Genomic DNA, 25,384 nt, shown 5'->3' on the forward strand with positions numbered 1-25,384 from the left:
TCCCAAATTCCAACATGGGAAAGGTCGGGTGCGGAGGCTACTCTCGATTACATTTTCATCACCGAAGGTTTGATCCCGTATCTGACGGACTTCACAGTATACCGGACACCAAAAAGTGACCACAATCTGCTGCAGATGTCCTGGGGCGGTCTTATGAAGGAAAGAGGGCACTACCTACCAGTGGTAAGCTCGAATATGAGCAAAACCGACTTCGTCTCATCTAACAACGTGAGAGGGTTGGAAATCGCTCTAAAGCAAAAAGGGGGGGTCCCACCGGAAAATCTAATAGAGGGAAGACCTGAATATGTATCGCTGCTTGTGCCCTACAAAACAAGTTTTGGAGGCAAGGTGAAAAACCCTCCCAATCATGTCCACACGTTCAACCAAGAGGTGGTGACAAAAAGACTGGAGCTGAGAAAGCTAAAAAAGAAAGCGATCAAGGCAGGGAAGAGGGAGGCATGGACTGAATACCGCACTGGCGAGAAGATTTACAAGGCATGGCTAAAACACCATCGCCAAGCACTGTACCAGAAGGATGCGGAAGCCATGCTGGTAATTGGGGCGACGAGAAAGACCAAAGATTTTTGGACATTGCTCAGAAATAGAAATTGCCAAAAAGCGCCACCACTCTCGAGTTCAGTATCTGAACAAAACTGGATCTCCCACTACTCAGACTTATACCGCGTACCAGGGGACTCGCCCCACCAGATTCAAAAAGGAGGGGAATACCCATGGATCGATTTAGCGAATCAGGAAAATATCTTAAGAACAATTGCCAAGTTAAAAACTTCAAGGGCACTGGGCCCGGATGGACTGACAAATGTGGATATTAAAAGGCATCCATCAGCATGGGCAAATGCAATTTCCGAACTCTTTACCCAATGCCAGACCCAGAGGCAAGTTCCAAAATCCTGGACAGAGGCAATTTTAGTCCCAGTTTTTAAGCAGGGCGATAGAAACCAACCGGCTAACTACAGACCAATTGTACTTCTAGATATAATTGGCAAAATCTTTGCCTCGTTGCTGTTACAACACTTCAAGGACTGGGCCGCCATCTCCCCAGCCACGGACTGTTTCCAGACAGGATTCCAAAAAGGTACAGGAACGGCAATTAATCTTCTGATCCTGAGTATAATCAAAGCCAACGCAAAGAGGGGAGCTACTAAAGTTTACATGGCACTAATAGACCTCTCGCAGGCCTTCGATACAGTAGATCGTACTAAGCTATGGGTCAAACTGACAGCATGGAACTGTCCGCGACCAGTTCTCGACCCCATCCTGGCACTCCACACGGAAACATCGTTAAGGGTCCGTCTAAACCAGCAAGGGGCCCTCTCCGACATGATTTACACCAAAGGGGGAGTCAAACGGGGATGCCCCCTTGCCCCGGCCCTGTTTATTGCATTTATTGGGGACTATCAAGAGTCTGAGAAAATGGTGCGAGCATTCCCTCCTAAAGTAGGAGGGGAGAAAGTGTCCAGGCTTTGGTATGCCGACGACCTGGTTCTACTGGACCAAACAGCAATCGGCCTTCAGCGCCAGTTGACCAACGTGGCGGCCTACATGAGCACGAACAATCTGCAAATCAACAAAACGAAAACCAAAATCCTGATACTCTCAAAATCAACAAAGAGCACTAAATCAACCTTCAGCTGGGCTTTGGGACAAACTAAAATCGAAGTCATAACCGAATATAAATATCTCGGAGTAATGCTTGACAACACGCTCCGTGAAAACTCACTCCAAAACTCGCTCTGGTCAAAAGTGCGAAACCTAACTTCTCAAATGCGGGCAGTCGATGGGAAATTTGGAAAATTCTCGTGGTTCCCCGCCCTACAATTCTACAAAACGAAAGTAGTTCCAACCATTACTTATGGCATGGCAGCAAACCTCAATCTCCCGGATGAACTATGGCCACGTCTAGAAGGGTTCATTTGGAAATCTGTATTAGGCTTGCCTAAGTCAGCCCCCCTTCCAGCAATCCGTCGAGATTTAGGTTTGCTATCTCTTGGAGCGGTGGTGACCATATCTGCAACGCAACTATACAGGAAAATCCTGCTCCAAAGCACCCCCCCGATTTTCAAAATCGTGGCGGCTGAATTACAAGGACGGAACTGCAAAGCCTTGGTAAATTGGGAAAAAAAAATCAAGATCGCTATGGAGGCGGTAGTGTGTGATGAAGAAATACTGATTTCAAATCCATGCCGTGTCAAAACTAAGCTAGAGCAGCAAGATTGGATCTGTACAAACGAAAAAGCTTTTTTACAAATCACTAAAGCACCTACCTCCTTCGCACAATCGCCTAAAGGAACCCTTAAAGTACTGTGACAAGTTCCCGGAAAAAAATCTAAGACGAACTTTTATGCGGGCACGGCTGAACTTACTGCCTACTACAGAAATGATATCTAGTAGAGCGCTGTCCCCATCAGCGGAGTGCCGTCTATGCAGTGTGCCGGACAATCGAGAATCACTTCGACATCTGTTAATGATTTGTCCAGCATTATCCTATGAGAGACAATCCTATCTGACACCACTCTTCAACGAAGCCAAGATGTTGGATGAGGAAACCTCCTGGTCACGGCTGATAGCCGGGGACTCGGCTAAATGGTCCAGGACAGCCGCGAAATTTTTGACTGTCGCCCTGCAAAGAGCTAATGGGCCTAATTGCAAGAGCCTCCAGGTAGCCCCTGAGGAGGCACACACGTTAAGCCTGCTCTCGAGTCTAGAGTAATGAAAGGAGTCCCCAGGAGTGGTGTCCTTGGGTAGTAAACAAACTGCGCAACAGGGAATGCGAATTTCGAAATATGTTTTGTAAAAACCTATGAGGTTATAAACAAATAAAAAAAAAATAAAAAAAAAATAAAGTAGAATACTTATTTGTGTGAACGATCTTCCTCGGGAACTGAGCCTTATCCCACCCAGCCTACGGCTCCTAGATCACTAGGGTCCTTCTTCTGCCTCTCAGAGAACTCATGTCATAGAATTGGTAAGGGCTGGATAATTTAAGGGTTCTGCCTTGAAAAGTGAAACAGGTGTTGAAAAGTTTACTTACTTGTAAAGAGTTGGATGGTAACTGCCCTCTGAGTGAAGTTACAAGAAAAGTTATTACTTGACTTGATTATGTTCTGCCATTCTGAAAAGTATATGTTAAATCTTACTTTCCTTAGAAACTGTTTCGCCATTCTAACAGAAAGTAGATGTCAAGTTAATTTACTCACCTGTGAATTGGGTCCCCATCTTCCCAAAAGTAATGCTTTTGGCTTCACGTTACTATTCCTGTTAGGATATAAATGTGTGGGTGTCCCCAGTTGGGTCTTGCCTTACCTGACTTGCTGTTGGCCTGTCCAGCATAAGTCTTCCTGAGGTTATACTGATCCTGAAGTTGTTGATAGCTCCTTTTAAAAGTATATATGTTTTACTTACCTAGAGTTAGCTGTGTGCCATCCTAAAATAAGTTAACAGAGTTATTGCTAACCTTATTCAGTGTTCCGCTGAGCTGAAAATCAGCCTGTAATTTTATATTACACCATAAGGTCCAACTCCCCTAGTATAGTGTTATCCTGAATCAGAGTTATAGGTGTTTACTGTTGCATGAATGAGTATTCAGAAAAGTTTGTTGTCCAGTTGATTTGCTAAGTGATTTCGTGCTGAGCGTCACAGTACAACTGCTAGGGTCTGCTTTCCTTGTATTACAGGAAGTAATCTAAATGTAACGTATTGTTTTACTCCCCAAGAACAGATGTGACCTATACTGAATGTGTATGATGTTTGACTTCCCTAGAATTACTTTGGGTATTATGAAGGTTTTATGCTTTGGTCTGTGTACCTTCAAGCATTGTGGTGTATTTTTATAAATGTGTTTGACTCTATGACCAGTACTTACCCCAAGACTTAACTAGGCCTACTTGTATTTAAAAGAAAAAACTTTATATGTATAATTTAGATTGTTTGATTCTTGTAAAATCTTGACATGTTTAAAATACCAACTTTTAGCTTACAGCTTGAATCGATCTTAAGTATAATGCAATACGGTAAAATACTGAAACGTGTAATCCACTATTTCCAGTGCATATTTAAAACCAAACACAATTCCATTATTTCATACTTTCATTGCTTCATTCTTTCGTTACAAAAAATATGTGGTCAACCTAGGGGACCACAATACTATTAAAACCATTGTCAATACACTGTTAAAAGCACTGTAAAACATTCTTATACATGATTTACTCAAAGTATTTGCCTATCCATCTTTATAATAACTTTCCTGGTAGATCGTTTGTTATATCACCATTTGCCCATATATCAGAGAGGAGCACAGGCATGGAGACCTATTTGGCAATAGCAGAGGCTGCATAGTCAGGCTTAGTATAGCATTAATTTCCACACATCAAATGAGGAAGTCTTAAAATCTCAAGGTGCACCTATTTGTTTTAAGGTTTTCACAAAATGCCACCAGACCCAGTATAAATCTGTGTGTAGCTGTTGTGTTGCTATTCAGGCAGTATGCGCAAAATGTCTCACTCTTAATTGCATCATAGTCGTGTACATATTTACCCAAGAAGGTCATATAGGTTGGGCCCAAAACTTTACATTCTGTTAAGAAGTGTCTTGGAGTCTCAATTTTCCCCAATTTTGTATAATACTTCTGGTTGTAAGTGTTTCTACTGAATCCTTGGTGTAGTACAGGTTCAATGTACTTTCCTACAGCACTCTCTCCCTCCTAAAATAAGCTTGGATGCTCTGTCTACACTACCATATACTCGGGTGGTACAGCCTTATACTAATAGCGGAGTCTTGTACTGTCTCAGTTGAAGGGTTTTACTAATCCCTTAGTTGGACTTCAGAAAAACTGTCCTAACACCCATCATGCACGACTTTCAAGTTCCCCCTTGCCATGCATTAGGCCGTCCAGGCCTGTTTTTTCCCCTGTGGCTTCAGGGACTTATCGTTTTTCTTTCCCATTTCAAATTAAAAGTCCCAGAATTCCAGAAACTGGAGTGGGTGGCCTCACAAACGACCATTGGAAACTTGTAGCATTGAAAGAGTTGTGATGTCATTGCAGAAAAAGTTGACTCTATTTGATAACATTAGGGGGGTGGGGAGGTTCCTGAATTTGGAACCAGAATAACATGATTAGGATAGAGAAGACAAGACGGAAGCGAAGATAAGTAAATTTGTACTCCTTTTATATTTGGCATTTGCAATACTGGTTGATAGAATGAAAAATATGTTCGATCTATATACGAAATTTGATTTTAAGGTGTTATAGGGTAATGGTTGGGGTGGAATAAAAAATTGATTTCTTTTTTTTCTCTACTCTTTCTCATTCCTTTTCGATTGTAATGCCTGGTTATCATGGGAGGGGGGGCTGTTTTTGTATTTATACTTATTGAATTTACTATGGATAAGTTGTATGTGTGGAAGTTATTTGGTATTCTATTTGTATGTTGTTAAAATGAATAAATTCTTTAAAAAAAAAGGAAAACAAAAACTGTTCTAACATCAGCTCTCAGAGAAATAGCTGCTTGCCCAGGTCCTGCAGATGGTGGTGTCAGATCTGTGTTACTTGCTCTCCCCATGATTGAGGGTTTGATTCAGTGTCTGGGCTTTCTTTTCAGCTCCCTGTATCCTGGCTACTAGTTCATTTTTTGCACCAAAGTTGCATGTTTCATATAGGTCTTCTCTGGGCTGAGCCCGGCTTTCTGCCTCCCATTTTAGTCCCTGTGCTCTCCTGTTCTGCTTGAACTTTTAGATAGGCTCACAGCGTTAAAGATAACATTTGCCTTAGTTTATACGAGTCCGCTGCTTAACAGATATCGACCATCCTAAGACTAGGCTGAAGGTTCGCCTCAACATTCGTTTGATCAAACCGTTGCTCTTTGGCAACTCCGCCAGCTCCTGGAGTGTCAGCGCCTCCATTGGTCTATCTCTTATTGAACCAGTCCACAGGTGGGTGGGAGTCCTTTCTGGCATAAGAGATCCCACAGAGTCTTAGGATGTCTAAACCCCAGATCACAGAAATGATGTGTACATGACAGACCTCCAGAATATATGGCGTACTGAGGTATGGTGGCCTTGAGCTGGAGACCCTTCTGCTCTAATGATGCCCTGGGGTTTTCCAATGGAGGTTGCTGGATGGTGTTTAGTCTTTCTCGTCCATAAAAAGAAAATGCCTGATCAGGATTTCCAAATGATATTCCTTCAAACCTAGACAGGGGCCATGGATTAGAATACGACTCCAACTCCGTATCGCTCCTCCCCCCTCACACAGGTAGCATATAGCTCAATCACTAGGACTCTGATAGACTGGCTTTCCTTGGTCGCAGAATCATTTCAATGTATGGGACAGGGTCAGACACCAGATTTTGTCAATTGTCAACCGCTTAAACTAAATGAGGTCCGATACATTGTTAGGTAAAATCCCAATCCAAGACAGTTGTAGAGCACCTACATAGAATGTAGACAGTAACAGTTTGCAAACGTATGCAACACAATCCATTTGTAGGCCACTTGCCAAGTAGTGATTTGGACGTTCATGAATAATGCTTTCAACCCTTTGTCTCGCTCCAGGAGCTTCTCCTACACTTGGTACTCCATGCGCAGCTTGTGAATCTGACAGATTCACATTGCAGACCGCACACAATTGGCTGCCTCCTAATAAACATTTTACACCTTGATAGTTCTAGATTCACATTAGACCCATCTACTACCCTTATAATATCAAAGGGCTTTTGCTGAATAAGTTATTGGCTGCAAAAAATTAACATGGCAAGCATGGTTTTTCTGTGTGATGGCCACTGACGGCCCTTTTGTAACTACAGCTCCGCTTTAAAAAAAAAAAAAGTACAACCAATTATGCATCCAACCATTGGGTACAGGTGATGGGCTGCACACGGATCTATAAGAGAATCAACCTCCAAATACATACTTGCAGGAAGGAAACCCTTTTTTGTAGCTTTTCTTTTTGCTACTTCAAACAAACATTTGCGCTAAGGATGAAATGGTAAATTCACGCTTATCTGCTTTTAATGTGCCCTCCGTGCTCTTTTTAGGAAACACAGTATAATCCTGTGGTGTCACGCACTTTAATCTGGTCAGTCTAATCTGCATCGTTTTAGGTGTAGGGCTGAAATTCTGCCAGTTTTCCAGACTGATGCCATACCTTTTTCCTGATGCACCATTTACACATAGTCTTGCCTCAAAATGCATCCTCTCCTCCGGCCTATCCATAACCCCATTCCCCCACAGACCAGATGACTTAACTGTGATTATGTTTGATTTGGTCACCCCAGTTTTCAGAGGGTGCTGATTAGAATCCGCCATGATTGTTTTGAATATCAAGATTGGAATGTTTTACACACCACTTTCTTTGCTGAAAACGTTTAACCCCAGTTTCACGATTTACATTGTTGTTTTAACTGTGTTCCCACAGCGGTTCACCCGTGTTCGCGTGACAATGGTGGATGTTCACACATCTGCGTTGCCAAAGGAGATGGGACTCCCAGATGTTCATGCCCAGTGCACCTAGTTCTTTTACAGAACCTCTTGACCTGTGGAGGTAGGTGATACTTCTAGCATTGATCTTATCCTCTGCTGTGTGGACCAAAATGTTGTACATGATATTAATAACCAATTGACTTTAAAATCCATTTGATCAGCATCCGAAGGATGGGTGCTGTTGAGTTGGATACTGCAATTTCCCAAAACTGATAACTTTACCCAGCGGAGCCAAAGGGTGTGATTAGAACATCCTTTTCCTTCTTCTCGTGTTCTAGCCTAAGATCAAAAGCTGATTTTTGGCAGGTTGTCGCTTTAGTTGATGACAATGTGATATCGCCTTAGCTAGTTATCAGAGTACCTACACATTCGAACAATGTGCAGAACCATGACTCTGGTGGACCCAACAAACATCACCTCTGCTAACAATTGAACGATTCAAATGCATATGAAAGCCATTTAAATCCTCCTAACCAGTTACTAAGAGCAGCTTGTTCTTAATATCAAAAGACCACCGGCTAGTCAGCCTCTCATTGGCCCAAAGGTCAATGGTGCGTTCAACTTAAACTCTAACATTAAACTGTTCCTTTTTACCAGTCCTGGGTAAATTAAGATCAAAGGACCAGTTTTATTGTTCATGTTAGACACTTTTTTTCTTTCAAGTACTTCTTACCCAAAATCTCAGAAGGAAAACACCTTCACTTCCTTTGCTCATCTACCTCTCTGGACTCCAACCACACTACATTCCCATATTGCACTGAAAAAGATTATACAATGAGCGTTTCCCTTTGCTTTTGTTTCTTTTCTTAGTTCTTCTTGATGAAGTCTGCCCCACTCCAGGTACAACAACAAAATGTATTTGTTTTTAAATACACAAGCTGGGTATTGTGACGATTCACTGGATGGCATCACCTCTCCCCAGAGGGGAGCCCTTCCCTGCGAGGCTAGGGAGGTGAGCCCGCTATGCAACAATCCCCCTCTGGTTGGCAGAATGTGGGACCTCAAATGGAGAGACTCCTCTCATGGGGACAATGACCCCTGTTCCGTGATGGAACTCCCTAACTGGTAGGGAGAATTCTAATTTCTGTGCTAATTCCCTTCAACCTTACAGGCCCCCAGCTCTTTTGTTGGACTTTATGACTTTTTAAAATTTTTACCCTGGAGTGATTGAAACCGTTTTCTAACTCATGTGTTTTGACCTAATTTGGATTGTGTTTCCTCTGTTTTTGGCGTCTGACAAACTCCATGGGCATCTACTTTTTGTATGGTGACACACAGCACCTTTAGTGCAGTGTCACAGGGAAATCCTTTAGATTTCTCATAAGGTTAAATACCTTTTCTTGTGTGAACTACATTTCCCAAGAATAGTAAAGTGAAATTGACTTTATTTACCTATTCTCTTGTGTAGGTCCAGCACATCCCATCTTAAGTGGAGTGCTGAGGGTTAAATAGTAGCCCCTTATCCTACCTTCTCATGTACAAAAATGTATGTTACCCTCACAACTTTAAATGGCTGGTTGCAATGATTTAATTTTCCTACCAATGTCCTTTTCTACCGCAGGCTGAACCCTCAGCTGCAGTACAGCACCCATGGGTGACCATTTTGTCAAAATGGCACCAGTCTTCTTTTTTTCCGCCATTTTCTGTTTGTGAGGTTTTTATGGGGTTTTAGTGTATGCGTTGAGCCAGGTTTGAGCTCTTTGATCATTTTGCCTTTGCCGGGCTTCAGCCCTGAAGCCCGTCTCTGTCTCCAGTGTGTCTGGAAAGGCAGGATGTGAGGGAGGTTCCTGAAACTCCCCTGTCCTGTGTCACTAGGAGTGCCTGAATGCAACCAGTCCTGATTGGCTGGCTGGCTGTCCGGCTGTCCTTTCGTGAATGTTAAATAACTATTTATAACTGAAACGTTGACGAATTTCAGATCTACAGCTCGTTTACCCCTCTTGAGGTAGGCCTGGCTGCTCAATCACACTACCAACTTGTGTAGTACAGACCTATACCAAAAGGTGGGTTACCTAATACCAAACAGATAAGTGTTGTGGAGTCTCACACAGTGCGACTGCACCAATTCTTCCCCAACACTAACCCCCCTCACCTTTGAAACCATGCAATCCTCGAGGTCCTCCAATAACCAACCCGAGAACACTGTCTGTTATTGCAATATTCCCTCCTTTCCTTACGTAAGATATAACATCACCAAGACGAGGAGGAACACACAGTGATACCAAGTCATCTCTCGAAAATACTGTGAAGATTGAAGGAGTGATGCGAACTACTCCTTTTCCAAGTCTAGGTAGTACTGAGAAGAGGTGACTTCATGGAAGCATGTAGAATACTTAATCGATACAAAAGGACAGTGCTGGCAGTCTGCTGGGGAGGACCCAGCAACAGGATATAAAAAGAAATGAGGGACTCGATGAGAAGAGAACCCAGTGTGAAGCCGGTCTACCCAGAGAGATTCAAACAAGGAAGTGAACAGGAGAGGCTAGTGCTCAGTCGTGAGGACGTTGTGGAAGGCTCAGAAGAACTCCTTCATGAAACGGGGACTCAACCTATGCAAAAGCTGGAGAAAGGCCAACGAGTACTTGAGCTACGCCAACACTGTTAAGGCACAGTAAGCTGCGGAGCCACCGCAGTGCAGCAGGGAGCGGGTAGACATGCACAGACCGTTCAGTGAGAAAGGCGCAAGACCAACACCCCAGGAAGAACCGGTGGCGTGCCCCCATGAGAAAGAAGGTAACTGGAGTCATGGGAGACACAGTAGGGGTTTGGGCAATACTGACGAGTACTTCAGGGGTAATCTCCCTAAGGAATATATATATTACTCAGAATGAATAATTGTTGGGCATTTAACCAAGCCCAGAGAATTCCTGCGGTTACAAGACCTTATCAGAACTGTTGCCAGACTATTGGAAGTCCGCCCTTAAAGCTGAACCAGTTGGACCAGGAGAAGAGTAATTCTCCTGGTTTTGTTTCATGTTTGCTGAACACTTTTGGTTAGTGGTGGGGGTCAGAGTAGGACGGTCATGGACAGAGGACGGATTATTTAGTTTGACAACCACCATTGACAACAAGCACCCAAGTTAGAATTCAGTTAGGAAAGGCAACCCATTTAGGGCCCGATTCATGGAAGTGTTTTATAATGGCGCAATCCCATAGGAAAACGTTCCATGAATCAGGCCCTTAGTTGTAGGGAGAGGTCCTTTTTCTTATTGTTGAATAAAAACCTTCAGTTGAAATTCCACCCCTTTATCCGATTCCTTTTTCTGACATACCACAGTATTCAACATTCATTTCTAAAATATGCTTGATTTGTTCTTCCCGTAGAATTCCAATAACCAGTTATGCAACAAATGAAAAACGGGGGGGGGGTGGGGGTGGGGGTCTGGGAAACTCTCTGCCAGCATGAACACAGCCCATTGACTTGTTCTTGGGTGGATGGCCCATGGGAGAGTTTCAACCAAGTCTTTAGCTCACTGTTCTTTTCACAGAGAAGAAATGTCCCCACATATCAGTCTTTGTCCTGTCCAGGGGCAGTCCAGCACCGAAATGCTAGGCAATTCTCCTCTGAACAAGAGTACCACAGCAACCCCATACATGTCTTTCAATCTTGTTGGGCATCAACAGTGAGGTGAAGCTGTGTCTCTCTAAGAGCAGTGAGCAAGGGGTCCATTCCATGGTTCTCTGTGAAGGGGACAGTGAGCTAAAGACTTGGTAGAGTCTGTCCCAGGGGTTATTCACCCCAGAACAGGTCATTGGGCTGTGTTCGTGCTGGTAGAGAGATTCCCAGCCCCCTTGTTATGAAACAAATTAAATCTGCTATTTAGGATTGTAGTGGCTCTGCAAACTCGGCTACCTATTGGTGATTGAGCTCTTTTGTACATCTTACATTTTAAAAATAGTTTGGAATGAGTGCCCAAACACATCATTAGCATTTCCATGCATGACGGTGAGGGACGAATGTGGGCACTCTGCAAACTGAATCTCCTCCTAGCAATTTAGTGTGGGGATTGGCGAGTCCACTGGGACTCGCCATTGTGCTACCAGAATTGAGACCTGTGCAAAAGGATGTGTTTCAAGCATTTTATTTTTACTAATATTGAACTAAAATATAAGAAGTTAGTATGTTTGCCAGAAGTGCCACAAAGGATGTTGCGATGTTAATGGTGTGAAGTGTTGCATTTCAATCCCCCAGTGTTCCATCTCTACAGTGGGAGTAAACGCTAATGGAGTTCTAACAAATGGTTTCCTTAGTGAAAAGGCTTGGGGTTTCAAAGTTCAATGAAAAAAAGTCCAAAGTTCTGAGATGCTGTGTGTATAAACAAAAAGTATTTACAACAAAATGTCTTTATGGAGGGCGACTATCTTCAACCAAGCATCTCTGGGAGCAGAGTCGTCTGACTTGCCAGTCATCTTTCTGGTCCTTCGAAGTTCACTGCTACAGACCCACAGCACTCCGGCAGACTGATGCTTTGGGGGGATATGTAAATCCTCTCTCATGCAGGTCTCTTTTGCCCACTCCACTAGTTGTTGTAGTACCCTTCTCACTGAGCTCTAATACATTTTTCTCTTTGTCTACAAATCCTCATCCAGTCTTTTCTTTATAACCTCATAATATAGTGTACTCCTGTTCTCCAGTCCCATGCCCCTTTCTCTCACTTCCCTGGTGGTACCCCTTCTTCACTCTCAATAGGGCACCTCTCTCAGGCGGACATGATCTCTCTTTAAGTGTGAGTTGCATGGTCCTGTGAGACTCCATATCTGATCACTGGTCTAATATTGAGACGCCCCAAAGTCTCCAGAATCTTTTGAAGCTTTATTTCTTGTAGTCTACAAATGAGCTCTACCGCTTAGGCATACTTAATCCTGCTCAGCTGGTGGTTCACCTCCGTCCCACCCACCCACACTTCTGTCACACCTTGTTCGCACCCTCCGTTGTTTGTTGTCGGGAGTGGCTCATGTACCTTGGTCTTCCTGCTGCTGTGATAAAGATGAAACGGGTAGTTTTAGAGCGTAAACATCCTTGTATCCTCTGAGCAATTGTGAGGAAGTTTACTGTTGTGTTCTCGTTTGCTCAGATTATACAGGTGCTTACTCCATGACTGCAGTCTTAGTTTTCGTTCTGAGCAAAAGAGTTTGTGCCTTGTGAGTCAAAGTACGACATACGTCTAATAAAGCGACCAAGAAACCAGTAGCAAATATTAGCTATGTAGACTGCTGATTTTACTCACGACTAAACAGTGCAAAGGACCTCTTACACTTTGCTGTGTACCAACTCCTGCTCCATAAGAGTGTGCACATCTCTACCAAGGATATTTGCATATGTCTGTGTGCCTTTGAGCAAGATGACTTGTCATCTGATGTGAGACTTGTCCACCTCTCTTAAATTGTGCTCATATTCTGAGCCACTCCTATCCCACCAGAGAAAGGAAGACGCAACAGGCAAACATGTTGACATTTTTAAAAGTCATTGGAGCAGGATATTAGGAATCCAACCCTGGAGGTCAATTGACTTGTTGGTCAAAGGGCATGGAAGCTAAAGCTAAATGGGACGGCTTACTGGGAAGTCCTTGATTAAGACTGTTCAGTGTCAAGTGTATAATAGTATGATTTGCCTCGGTGTGCACTCGCCATACTGTTCACATAACCCATTTTCAGAACTGTGCTTGATAAATACCTGTATACTGTCCCCAAATTAAGCACAGCACAGCTCGTATGGTTACTAAATTCAATAAGGTTCTTTTTTGGGATGTTGCAGAGCCTCCGACCTGTTCCCCAGATCAGTTCACCTGTGCCACTGGAGAGATAGACTGCATCCCCATGGCCTGGCGTTGTGACGGCTTTTCAGAGTGTGATGACCAGAGCGACGAGAAGAACTGCCCGGTGTGCTCTGCTAGCCATTACCAATGTGAGAAGGGCCAGTGCATTGATGCGCGGCTGCGCTGCAATGGGGAAGTGGACTGCCAGGACAAGTCTGACGAGGCAGGCTGTGATGGTAAGATTCGGAGCACTTCCGGCATGTGTGGGTAACTTGTCACTTCTTTACTTGTACGTGGCTTGAAAGCTTGATGGAGGAAATACCTGATGTACCATTTAATGTGTTGTCTTGAAGCAGGTCGAAAAATATAGAAATGAGTTTGGCAAATATGATCTGCGTGGAGGCCATACCCAAGTACTTACGGCAAGCCACCCAGGTTAATAAGCAAGAGCGATGCGACCGTTGCCACGCACACCCTGGTACAGTGTCTGCATTGATTGGGTTTTCGGTTTTTAAAGAGCCTGTTTAAGTGGGTGAAAAGTGTTTTCCCCCAAAAATCCCCAGCAAACCCCCTGGCTGCCATGAGAATGGCAAGCTGGGCTCTAGGAGGAGCCAATTTTCCACTTGCATGGCAGCGCACGTGGGGATGAGCAGCGAGGTCACACGCACATGTTTTTTTTAGAAATATTTTAGCTCGATGTTGACACGAGGCAGATGCAGTGTGTGTTGGGGCATCTGCAGTGGAGTGCGCCAGAACTGCCAACAATTGCTCATGACACTGGCTTACATCATGGGATTCAGCCCACATTCCAAGCAACCATTTTGTCTGCTCTCAAAAATAGAGGTCCCCATTTCAGTTCGGTACATTTTGCCATTTTTATGTTTATTTATTTGACCCTGAAACGGAAGACATTGAAGAGTAATTTGAGCAAACACAAATGTATCAACATATAAAGTCGCTTGTTCCCACATACGTGCACGATCAACTATCACTGAATGAGCTCTCCATGCATTGCAGCCATCTGCCTGCCAAACCAGTTTCGGTGTGCCAGTGGACAGTGCATTCTGACGAAACAGCAGTGCGACTCATTCACAGACTGCAGTGACGGCTCAGACGAATTCATGTGTGGTAGGTTCTTTTGCTTTCTGTATTAACCATGCTATGCAGCGACAATGCCAAAGTAGACTCCTAGTGACCATGGCTTTTCCCCACTTTCTTCACGTCTCTACAGTTGTTTTGAAGGGCTACATAGTCTGTTACCCCAGAGCTCTTTAATATCATTTATTCTTTCCCCAGCGTTGGTTTTGAACCTTGCCTCAGGTGCCCCTGCTTTTACTTTGAAGGTTTTTCTTACAGGCTTGGTCATGCTGCTTTTTATAAGTTGTACTTGAGCTAGTGTGCTGAAAGATGTCCAAGTCACTTGCAGCAGATCTGTACAAATTGCACCTATGATCTGCTGCTGTTCTCCTTATTTTCCATACCTTCATTGATCCCTGTCCTACAGCTCGTAAGCCCTGACATGCTCCAAGTGCATGCAAGAGGAGGTATCCTGCCCAGCTGCAGTTCTCTGCACTTTGTCATGCCATGTGATCTCTAGCACCTCATATTCAGGCCCATCTCTCACACACTCAGCAGGCAGCCAAGAAGAATATTCCTACCAGTAGCTAGAACATGCTTTGTCTTTCACAATAACCTCTTGTTAAGATGGATTTCCAAAATCAACCCCGCAGGGCTTCGGGGGGGGGGGGGGGTGTTGAGGCCAACCTGTAATGGTGAACCAGGAGACACTAATGACTTGCCAAAGCCAATTAAGGTAAGGTAGGACAGTGTCAAGGCTTAGTGTCAGGAGGACAATGAATCCACACAGAACAGCACCAATAATTTAAGTTGGGTAAGTACAACATTATTTATTAGGCCTTTAGAACACAAACTCGCAAGTAGACCTTTTAATTTCTGTGCTGATTCCCTTCAACCTTATAGACCCCCAGCTCTTTTGCTGGACTTGGGACTTTTTACCTCCTGAGAGTGGGACCTTTTTCTCACTCTCGTGTTTTTACCTGATTTGGATTTGGTGTTTTCACAGTTTTTGGAGTCTGACAAACTCAATAGGCATCTGCTTTTTGTATAGTGACACACAGCACCTTCAGTGCAGTGTCGCTTACAAGTCCTTTGGATTTCTCTTACGGTTTAAATACCTTTTCTTAGGTGAACTAACGTTCCCAAGAATAGTGAGATGAAATTGATCTAAACTTTTCTCTTTGCAGGTCCAGCACACACCATGTTAGGTGGAGTGCTGTGGGGCGGGGGGTTACTTAGTAGCCCCTTATCCGACATTCTCATGTAACATTTTCTGTTACCCTCACTACTTTAAATGGCTGGTGGCAGTAGTTTAATTTTTACTTCCATTGTGCTTTTCTACTGCTGGCTGAACCCTCAGCTGCAGCACAGCACCCATGGGTGTCCATTATGTCAAAATGCCCCCTGTCGTCTTTTTTGACATTTTCTGTTTGTGAGGTTGGTCTTGGCTTTTACTCTGTGTGTTGAGACAGGTTTGAGCCCTGTTTGTGTCTTGTCTTTGGTGGGCTTCAGCCCTGAAGCCTGCCCCTGGCTCTGGTGTGTCTGGAAGAACAGGATGTGAGGCAGGGTCCCGAAACTCACCTGTCCTTTGTGTCTAGGAATCCCTGAATGCAACTAGTCCTGATTTGCTGGCTGTCCTTTTAGGGTTTTGGGACTACAGGCAGTCGACCACTGGGAGAAACACCTGATGAAACCGTGAACAAAGCTTGCTGCAACCTCCTGGACCTTTCAATTGCCTGATGAAGCGCTACTGCTGTGCTGACCTCCTTTTTCACCTCGACAGATAAGCTCCGGACGGAAGGATTTCTCCCGTTGTGTTAGTGGGACCAACTAACCCCGAGACTATCTCCACTGGACCACCATCCCCGACTTGCTGTGCTTCTCAGTTGCTGTGAGAGCCCAATGCCAGGGGTTGAGTGTCTGTAGTAGAGTGCAACGTCTGCAGCAGAACGAATCTGGCCAGAAGCACCAGGAAACTCCTAAGGACAATCCAGAAGCAGTACCTCCAGATCCAGAGTCCCCCTCACCAGAGTGCAGGGCCAAGGAAGCGAAGAGAGTCCAACCGTTGTCCAAGATCTGCATCTGCGCGGTTTGCTAAGTGCTGAAACCGTGAAATGCCGCTGAATCGAAAAGAGCCCGTAGCTGCCGACGGCCTCCCAAGTACTGCCGCAGGAGTCCTCCAGACGTCATCCCTCTTGTCCCCATGACTGAGGCTCAGGAGCCAGGGTCTGCACCGCTGTAGCAAGATGGAATCCAGCTGGACCACTCTTTAGACTGTTTAGACTTGGGATACTTACCGTATTTCCTTTGGATTTGGTGCCTTTTTTTAGGAGCACAGAAGATGGAATATTGCTAGTCTGATTCTTGTTGTTTGCAAGGTCCAGCACTCTGGTGAGGGGTCTTTTCGGACTGGAATCATGCCTCTGGAGATCCAGCAGGATGCCCACATAGTTTCAGCGAGATTCAGAATTCAGATGACTGTGCTCCACACAATAGCTTGAGGTCCCAGGGTATTGGGGTATTGCAGCCCTCCAAGGTCGCAGCACGTGGTAGGATTGCTCAAAATGCTGGTCTTCATGATTCGAGTGGGTCCCACCAGGCTCTGGGTCGGGGTCTCTGTTTCCAGAGTCCCCAAATTTATTGGAAGGAAGGGCTACAGCAGGCTCTTGTTACACGGCAGGCTCTCTCGTCGCTGGAAATGGTTTCGGCCGCAAATTCGTACTCTTCCCCTTCGGTTTTGGTGCCAGTGGTCGACTACCTCTTCAGTTTCCAGGATCCAACTTTTATGCAGGAACCCAGCCAATCAAACAACGATGCAGCATTCAAGCTTGAGGGGTTTTTATTTTATTTTTTATTTATTTAATATTTATAAAGCGCTCACACAGCCCGCAGGCATCGAGGCGCTGTTACAGGGATTGTTTTTTTTTTTTCTTAGTTGCGTAATTGTGTTTTTTTTTTTTTGTCTTAGTTGCGTATTTATAACGCGCTTAAACACCCAGAGGTTTTTAAGCGCGGACCCGGGGATCGAACCTGTTGTTGCTTTGTGTCGTCTTGCTTCCAAGACGCGCACGCTGCCGCTGAGCTATCCTCCCGGGTTGGCAGTTCTTTCAGGACAGCCAGCCTTCCAGTTTGAACTGGATTCTCAATCATGCTGGAGGACAAAGGGCAGCATAGTTTTGGACTCCTACCTCGCTTCCTGCCTTCATGGACACTCTGGAGGTTGGGTGGGTAATCCACAGGATTTCCGCAGAAGATAAAGCTTACACAAAGGAATTTCCTGTCACAGATGTCGGGAAAGGAACAAGAAAGGACAAGGAACGCTGAAATGGCGGAAAAAGAAGATGGGGGGGGGGGGCATTTAAAATGAGCATCCATGGGTGCCTTTACCGGGGCTGTGCAAACAGCTTGCATTAAAGGTGCACCAAATTAATAAAAAGGTTCACTGTCACCAGCCATTAAATATGTTTGTCCATAAGTCAGTATATCCCCAGCACTCCACATAAGGTGGGGGTGCTGGTCTCGCCTAATAAAATGTAAAAGGGATCCAAAGATTCTTTCTACCCTTGAAAACAGTAGTTCCCGCAAGGTTAGCCAGAGAAAGTTAAAAGGGAAGCCACCAAGACAACCCAACAACAATAGGCACTTATTGCCAAAATGTTGTTAAAGAGGATAACTTTTTAAAAGACACTATGGAGAGTCTTAAAAATGACAGGGGTACACCCTATGTTACATTGAAGAGGGTTTTCTCAAACAAGATAAGACAATGGGTTAGGGTGTCAAATTACAGACACGTTGAGTCCCTACAGAGCTATGCCTGTATGACAAATGTTGTGCATAGGTACCTGCAGCCTCAAGCCTACCTTAGACAATGCCCAAACATGGTATGCGGGCATTTCGGCTAAGGCTGAGGGTAAATCGGTTAGATATTAACAGCAACGGGTACACAGTTGGGACTACTTAAAGAGTTGTGTCATAATACACTATACCCAGAGACAGCTAAACATATTCTCACCGAATGCAGGACATTGATTCCAGAATATATGTTTTGGCTGGGACCACTTGTTTATAACTTGGAATAAATTAAGAGTGAGCATTTCTGGGACTATTGTCTCAACACGGACAGCCACAAAGTTCGTATTGCTATTTATCATTTGTGGCTAATTATTAAAAACCGTCTAGATAGTGCAAAATAGCACTAATGTTATGAATAAATGAAATGAAATCTGGTTATGTATTGTGTGGATTTTAAAGCCCTAGCAAATGAATGATGTTTTACTGTATGATGCTCTGTATTTGTTTTAATGGTATAATGGATTTGATACACTGTTTTATTTTTGTGATTTTAGTGTTTTTGTAAAGTTTCTTTGAAACTAAGCAAATAATAATTAAAATAATGACACCCATAAAAAGAGTAAAAGATTCTGTGAGTGTGGTGAAAGGTTCCCACTCGGAGGTATAAGGAAAAATAATCCACCAGTAAAATCAAAGGTGTTGACACAGGTCAAGAAGATTTATCATTACTATGAAAACCTTACCTAACATACTGAAAATTGTATATTGTGGTGAATCCGATGGTGTCGTCACTCCTTTACCGGCGGTGACCTCCCCTCATGTGGCCAGGTGATGGCAGCTGCTATCGCGTCCTGACCCTGGGCGGCTATACGAGAGGATCACATTGGGGGGAGACAGCCTCTGGGGAAGTGTCATGGCATTATAGGAGGAGACCTGCATATCCCCCTTTTCATTTCGAGGATATCCCACCCATACCCAATGCCTTTATGGTGTATTGTCACACCTCCCCTCATCCACCTACAAAGAGTGTTGAAAACCCTCTAACCAGATCTGTATACAAACCATCACAAACAAACTTGTCTTTGAAAACCAAGAAAGTTTGCCCAAATTTCATATGCAGTCGTCAAGAATGGACTTCCATTCCCATAAACACGAGAACGCTGGGAAAAGGGATCGAGTAATACAGATCAACCAAGATCAAGAGCACAAGGCGTGCTTTAGTTGTTTTGAGCGCTTAGGAGTTGGGAAGTGAAACATGAAGTAGAACATGCTGCTGAGATGCCAGAAGCAGAGAGAAGACTTCTGGGCATTTCCAGATGTTAGGAGGTCGCTCCCACCTTACAGGAGCTCGGGAAGACACCAGAGAGCACAGCAGGAGCCACAAAGAGCAGAGAAGCCGCGAATCTGAAGCGGCAAGGACGACACTTGCTGCTGGCTTACTGCGGGAGGGACGAAAAATGCTATGAAGAACCAGTGAGTCCACAGAAGGGGAGTGGGGACACTGGGGAGGTATCAGCAGACATGCCAAACACCGTTAATGAACAAAACAACCTCTGAAACAGTACGTTCAAATGAGCTTTGTTATAAAAGGGAAAAAGGTATCGGAACAAGAGGCTTAACAACCGTATATGTTATTATATTTGCTTTTGTTCCCATGTTCCCTCCCCGTTGTCCTGTGGGCGATTTGAATCACAATTTCTTGATGTAGAAGTACCTTACAAATGCACAATAAATAGTGTATGCAGTACACAGGTGAAAGAAGTCCTGACAGAATAGTATACTAGGCAGATACAATATCAGAAAAGGCTACTATAAGAGACTATCAGCTTTGGAAGTGTTCGCAGAGTCCTCATGAGAGCGCCCTCGCAGGAGAGTATACTAGGTAGTTTGAAGGTGTGTTAGAAGGTGCAAGAAAGCGCATATGTAACAGAAGCCCTGTCGGGAGAGTAAACCAGGCAGGTTGAAAGTATAAGGAAATCCCTATGTAAGAACGCCCTGTCAGGAGAGTCTAACCGGCAAATGCAAGTTGCAAGAGTGTTCATAAAAGAAAGTCCATGGCAGGAGAACATACCAGGTGGATGTTAATTGTGAACATGTCTTTAGAAGATATCCCTGACAGGAAAACATATCAGGCGTGAAGATGAATGAAGTGTAAACCGAAATTAACTCGAGAAATCCTGATCAGAGCACTTCAGGAAAGGGCAGAGTAAATATATTAAAGGACAAAAAGGAAACCTGTCTGGAAAGTACACCAGGTATACTAACACAACAAAGTCCAAGGGTCAAGTTGTTTTGTGCGCCAGCAGTGTTGATACTAAAGAGACTAATAATCCTGAACGGAAACCAGAGTGAAGAGAAATCTAGGGGAAGGGGAATTACCCTCTGGAGCAAGGAACTCTATCCTTTGGAACTTTTTCTGTTGGAGTTTAGTATTTCCTTTTTGAACATTCTACATAACTCAAGGGCAAAGACATTTTCCCTTTCCACTTCAGAATTGCTTTGTTAGAATGGAGGTTCAGAATAGAACTTTGGACACAGGACTTTTTGTTTTGGACATTCTGACTGCTGACAGATCCTTAGTTTTGGTTTTGGGTAGGGGAACTGAGTGTGCAAGAGTGTTGACTTGTCGTGACTCCTTGCCACTTCTGTTGCTGGTCGCTGCTGCCAAGGACTTCAGAAGTCTTTTTCCTACCTCTACTGCAGAGCCGGTGCTGGTGCTTTCCTTTAAATACTCAATCCGTTTGCGGAGCTATGTAGAATGTCCAGGGTTGTTGGCTGTGTTGCCTGGGAGGTTGGGGAGAGTGAGGAAGTGAGATTTGTCTCACTGGCTATAGTAAAGTAATGGAACCTGCGTTGGATGCATTGCATTTTTTCTGATTATAAGAACAAGACAGCAGTTGATCCCAGGTGAGCGGATTACCATTAAAACCTCAAGACACTAAAACATTCCATCTATTTTGCTGCAACCCGAGGTGAGCTTAAAGCGTGGCTCTCTGTGTAATGAAAGATGCTAAAACTTGGTTGCCGGATTCCATCGGCGTTGAGGGGGTAGAATGCACAAGTTTAACTAGCGTGTTGAAGGGGAAAAAAAACTCCCTAAATCGACAGTTAGCGCCAGAAGAACGAACCCCCTCCCCATCCCAACATCGCTCCCCACTTTAGGGGAAGTGATACAGCAAGCATATGATCTGCCGGACACGAATGTTATGAGACCGCCCTTTTTTAACAAAAGTATTGTCCTTGATTTAGCAGATGCCGAAATCCGACAAAGTGAGGCTGCACTAGATAATCTTGCCACAAATTGTACTGAGTCTGTGTCTATTCCAAGGTGCCACACTAGCCTATCGACAAAGCCAGGTAATTTTTGAATGACGCTCTATCTCAGTCTGCGCCCCCACAGACTATTCCTAAAGGAGAACGTATGGCTGGTCACATTGACGACAATGTATGTCAGGGGATAGCAACAGTTATGGGTGGCCTTTCTAAAAATATTTCCAGTGATGTCGAAAGGGCCCCACATGCGGGGTAACCAAGGCGTCATTGGATCAGGCTAAAAACGCAAGTAAGGAGTATCTGGAATGCTTGCCCCTTCAGACATATGAAGATGAAACCCAGGATATTTTGAATGATACACAACCCTAACGCACTTAGTCTTTCTTTGGTTTTGGTGAGAGCCGACACCAAATCACTATTGGATTTGTTCAACATACTCCTAAGAAAGATATGATCCTTTTAGGCAAAGATCAGCAGCACCCAATTTCCTTTTCTACTGACCTTGGGGCCTGACAATCAGGCTGTAGGATCTCGCAGGGCCCTTCAATTGTGGCTTCATTGGATGATTGTCTTCTCACATAAACCCTTTGAGGACTCAAAACAGTGTTTGAACTGTATAGCATTTATGTCACAATGTAATATGATGGCTGCCTTGACCATTTCGCTGGCCCCATTCTTTTAAATTGTAGGAGTACATGAACGAAAATATGAAAGATCAGGCAACTCTCTTTGCTATGATTCATTCAAAAATCATTTATATTGAGTCTTTTATAACCATACTGCAATCTAGAGTGGATCACAAGGCGGAATGTGCGAATATGATTCAAATAAAGCTTTAAGATGCATTGGACTTGGAAAGAGCAGATTCAAAATGCCCAATGAATTCAGTTTTGGAATTGCTACAACTAAAGTCACAGGTCCAGAACAGAAAAGTGGAGCAGTTAACCACGCTCACCTTAGATTTGTCTATTCAGGTAATTGACGATTGTCCCAAGCCCTACCAAACACTAATTACTCCAAAATCTAATGGTCCAGGCAGCGACCCTGAGACTCGGAGATTGGAAAAATCTAGTGTTGTGATGACTCAATCTCAAATTGGATTGGACAGTGGGTTATTCCATAATGTGCCTTTGTTGCGTTTCCTTCAATCGGAAGACATGAACATATAACCGATAGGGTGATTCTGCATTTGCGTTCAAATGGTGTCAAGACATCCCTGTTGGAAGTCGATACCGTAGAAGCGACCCAATCCAATATTCTTGAGGAAGAAGCGACAATTGTTTTTTTCATTTCTTTACCGGGAATAAAAAACTTTTTTAATCAAATATATGTGGGGGTTGGGTAAGGGATATTCATAAAGGTGGGGGAAGGAAGGGGTGGGGGGTCTCCTGCAATAAAAAGAAATTCGGTCACTTCACTTTTCGAAAACATGGATTTGGTCAAATCACCTACTTCTATTGGAAATGGCCCATCTTTTGCTCCCAATGGGATTTGAATGTGCTTATCTGCTGGCGAAAGTAGTATCGAAGAGCTCTGCTGTCCTTGACTCGAAACCCTCCTCATTGACACACAACCCCCGCACGGAGGTGAGAAGTAATGGAGAACAAATGTTTGATGGGGCATACTGACAATCATAACTTAAGCCATAATGAGGAAAATTATATAGAGGCCTTTGATGATGAAAGAAGAGCGCAAGGCTTGCTGAAAAGCACATTCAACAGTGTCTCAACCAAGCGCATAATTACTTTTGCGAAGGATACCGACCATCGCCACTTTTGTTTTGCTATTGTCACCCCGAGTGGGACGGGTATGCCCAGACGTGGGTCCCATGCCTCCTGGGCCTAAAGACCCAAGCTACGCCTCACTGATGACGCCCAACAAGACTGAAACATGTCTGGGGATGCTTGTGGTCTCGTGCAGAAGGGATGTGACCTAGCAGTTCGGGCTGGACTACCCCTTTGGGGGTGGGAACCAAGCCTGATTTGCATATTTTTTTCCCCTTTTTGTAATGGCTTGGCAGGCGAAGAACTATGGTCTAGAGGGTTGCCCAGAGCAGCGCCAGAGGTTAAGATTTATTCTAAACCTTCCAGCCATCACCTCTTTGGTTTTGCCAAGGGAAAATTGGCCTGAAGGGAATACAGAGTGCTTGCTATATACACGTTATCAGAATTCTGATTAACCACAAGAAGCCTCTTGACGGATGACTTTTTGGAACACAAGAGGCTTTGCACATTTACCTATGGACTATGGCATACAATCAGGTGACCTGGATATAATATGCCTACAGGAAGTAAGGGAACATAGTTCACGCTATCCCCCTGCATCAAAACGTTAGTATACTTTTCAGACAATGCTGTAATAACATGACGCCTCATTCTAAGTCTATATACACTCCCTATTTACTCCTGCTTACAAAGGTGTTAGTGGCGGGCCTTGTCACCTTTGTTAAGAATGGGAATGGAATGATGATAGTAGTGTTTGAGAGCCAGAACTCATTTGTGCAAGTTATTGGCGTTAAGGAAGTCTCGGGCCATGAGGCACGATGAGTTCTGGTGCTTAACAACTATTGGAACCCTGCCGTAGTCACCACTCCAATGTTTATTTATGTAGTTATGTCCACGCTGGACAATTGGTCTGGCAATACAACCCACATTATATGTAGGAGATCATCATAATTGCCTTTGCATTGGGAAGAGAACAGGTCATTCTAATCTGAGAAATGGTCTACACAACTCAAGAAAACCTAGAGCGGCTTAGTGGTTAAAACTGATGAACTCTAGGGATCTCCACATCCTCAATGGTCAAACGCTGGGAGATTGTCCCCTGAGAGCAACTTGGTCTAATGGAAATACGTCCAGTATCTTGGATTACATAATCAACCTGAAGACCTTTAGCGATCATTCGCTATTAAGACTTACTTGGAAGGGTTTGTATAGACCAAAGCAAGTGATAAGAGCAATGGCTATTGAACCATCTCAAGGTGTAAAATGACTTGGAATGAGGTATCATGATATTACAGGATTTCCTGAAAAGCTAACCTGTTGATGCAGGGGGATAACGTGAACTATAGTTCAAGATCCAACATGAAAAGTCTCTGCCATTGGCTCCTGGCCACAAGCACACGTTCGATGAGGGAATTAAATTGGAGAAAAAGCTTCTGCAGCAAGATCTAAAATGTCTAAGTCGCCGGTGAGACGTCCATCGCCTAGTATTGATGAAAAAAAGAAAACTGAAATATAAGAACTGGCTGGCGATAGACAAAACTGATATCTACCAGAACGAAGCAAAACGTATGCTTGCGGCCCTTTCCAAAAAAGATGCAAGATCTATTTGGCGTATGTTCAACGAAGCTGGTGCCTTGCGTCCAATTTCATTGACGAATGTGGTCAGAGAGGAAGAGTGTACGAATTTCTATCAACAGCTTTTTGAACAAAGAGATTGCTTGAACCTTGTTTCGTTCACTAAAGCACGTTCTGGGTGGGTGGGTGTTTCCACTGGACGTACGTCCATCAATTGTTCATCAAAAAGGCTAATCACTCTAGAGCCTTGGGTCCAGGTGGTATCAGGAATTAAATGATCAAGGAATCTCCCGGGGTTTGTATCCCCTTTGTTTTTGAGTTATTCAAGCAGATTATGAGAGTGGGCGAGATTCCAGGATCTTGGAGATTGGCAATATTCATTCCTATCTACAAGCGAGGCGACAGGGCGAATCCTTCTAATTACCGCCCGATAGCACTCCTAGACTTGTTGGTCAAATTATTTGCGGCCTTGTTGAAACAACTGCAGAAGTGGATTAAAACAGAGGACCCTAGACAGACAGTCTTTGTTAAAGGTGTTGGTACAGACTTGAACCTTTTTTTGATAAACCCCCTGAAAGGAAAGGGCTTTAACAAGATGATTAGGGTCTATTTGGCATTTGTGGACCTAAGAAAGTCCTTTGATGGCGTGGATCGCCAACGGCTATGTGCCAAGATGGAGGCATGGAAATG

The 25,384-nt window shown here is 44.1% G+C and overlaps 1 protein-coding gene across 3 annotated transcripts in view; it reads left to right on the top strand.

Annotated features, from left to right (window-relative positions):
* Positions 1 to 25,384, top strand: part of LRP5 (LDL receptor related protein 5) — a 680,976-nt gene that overhangs the window by 642,299 nt on the left and 13,293 nt on the right. For 2 of the 3 annotated variants that reach the window (XM_069624105.1, XM_069624103.1), the window contains exons 17-19: positions 7,433 to 7,558; positions 13,253 to 13,489; positions 14,271 to 14,381. In XM_069624105.1, the coding sequence (XP_069480206.1) occupies positions 7,433 to 7,558; positions 13,253 to 13,489; positions 14,271 to 14,381 (474 nt within the window). The remainder of the gene's footprint in view (positions 1 to 7,432; positions 7,559 to 13,252; positions 13,490 to 14,270; positions 14,382 to 25,384) is intronic. The other variant, XM_069624104.1, reaches the window with a different exon arrangement.

Source organism: Ambystoma mexicanum, chromosome 11 (genome assembly GCF_040938575.1).
Source record: "Ambystoma mexicanum isolate Mex_15411 chromosome 11, UKY_AmexF1_1, whole genome shotgun sequence".
NCBI classification, from domain to species: domain Eukaryota; kingdom Metazoa; phylum Chordata; class Amphibia; order Caudata; family Ambystomatidae; genus Ambystoma; species Ambystoma mexicanum.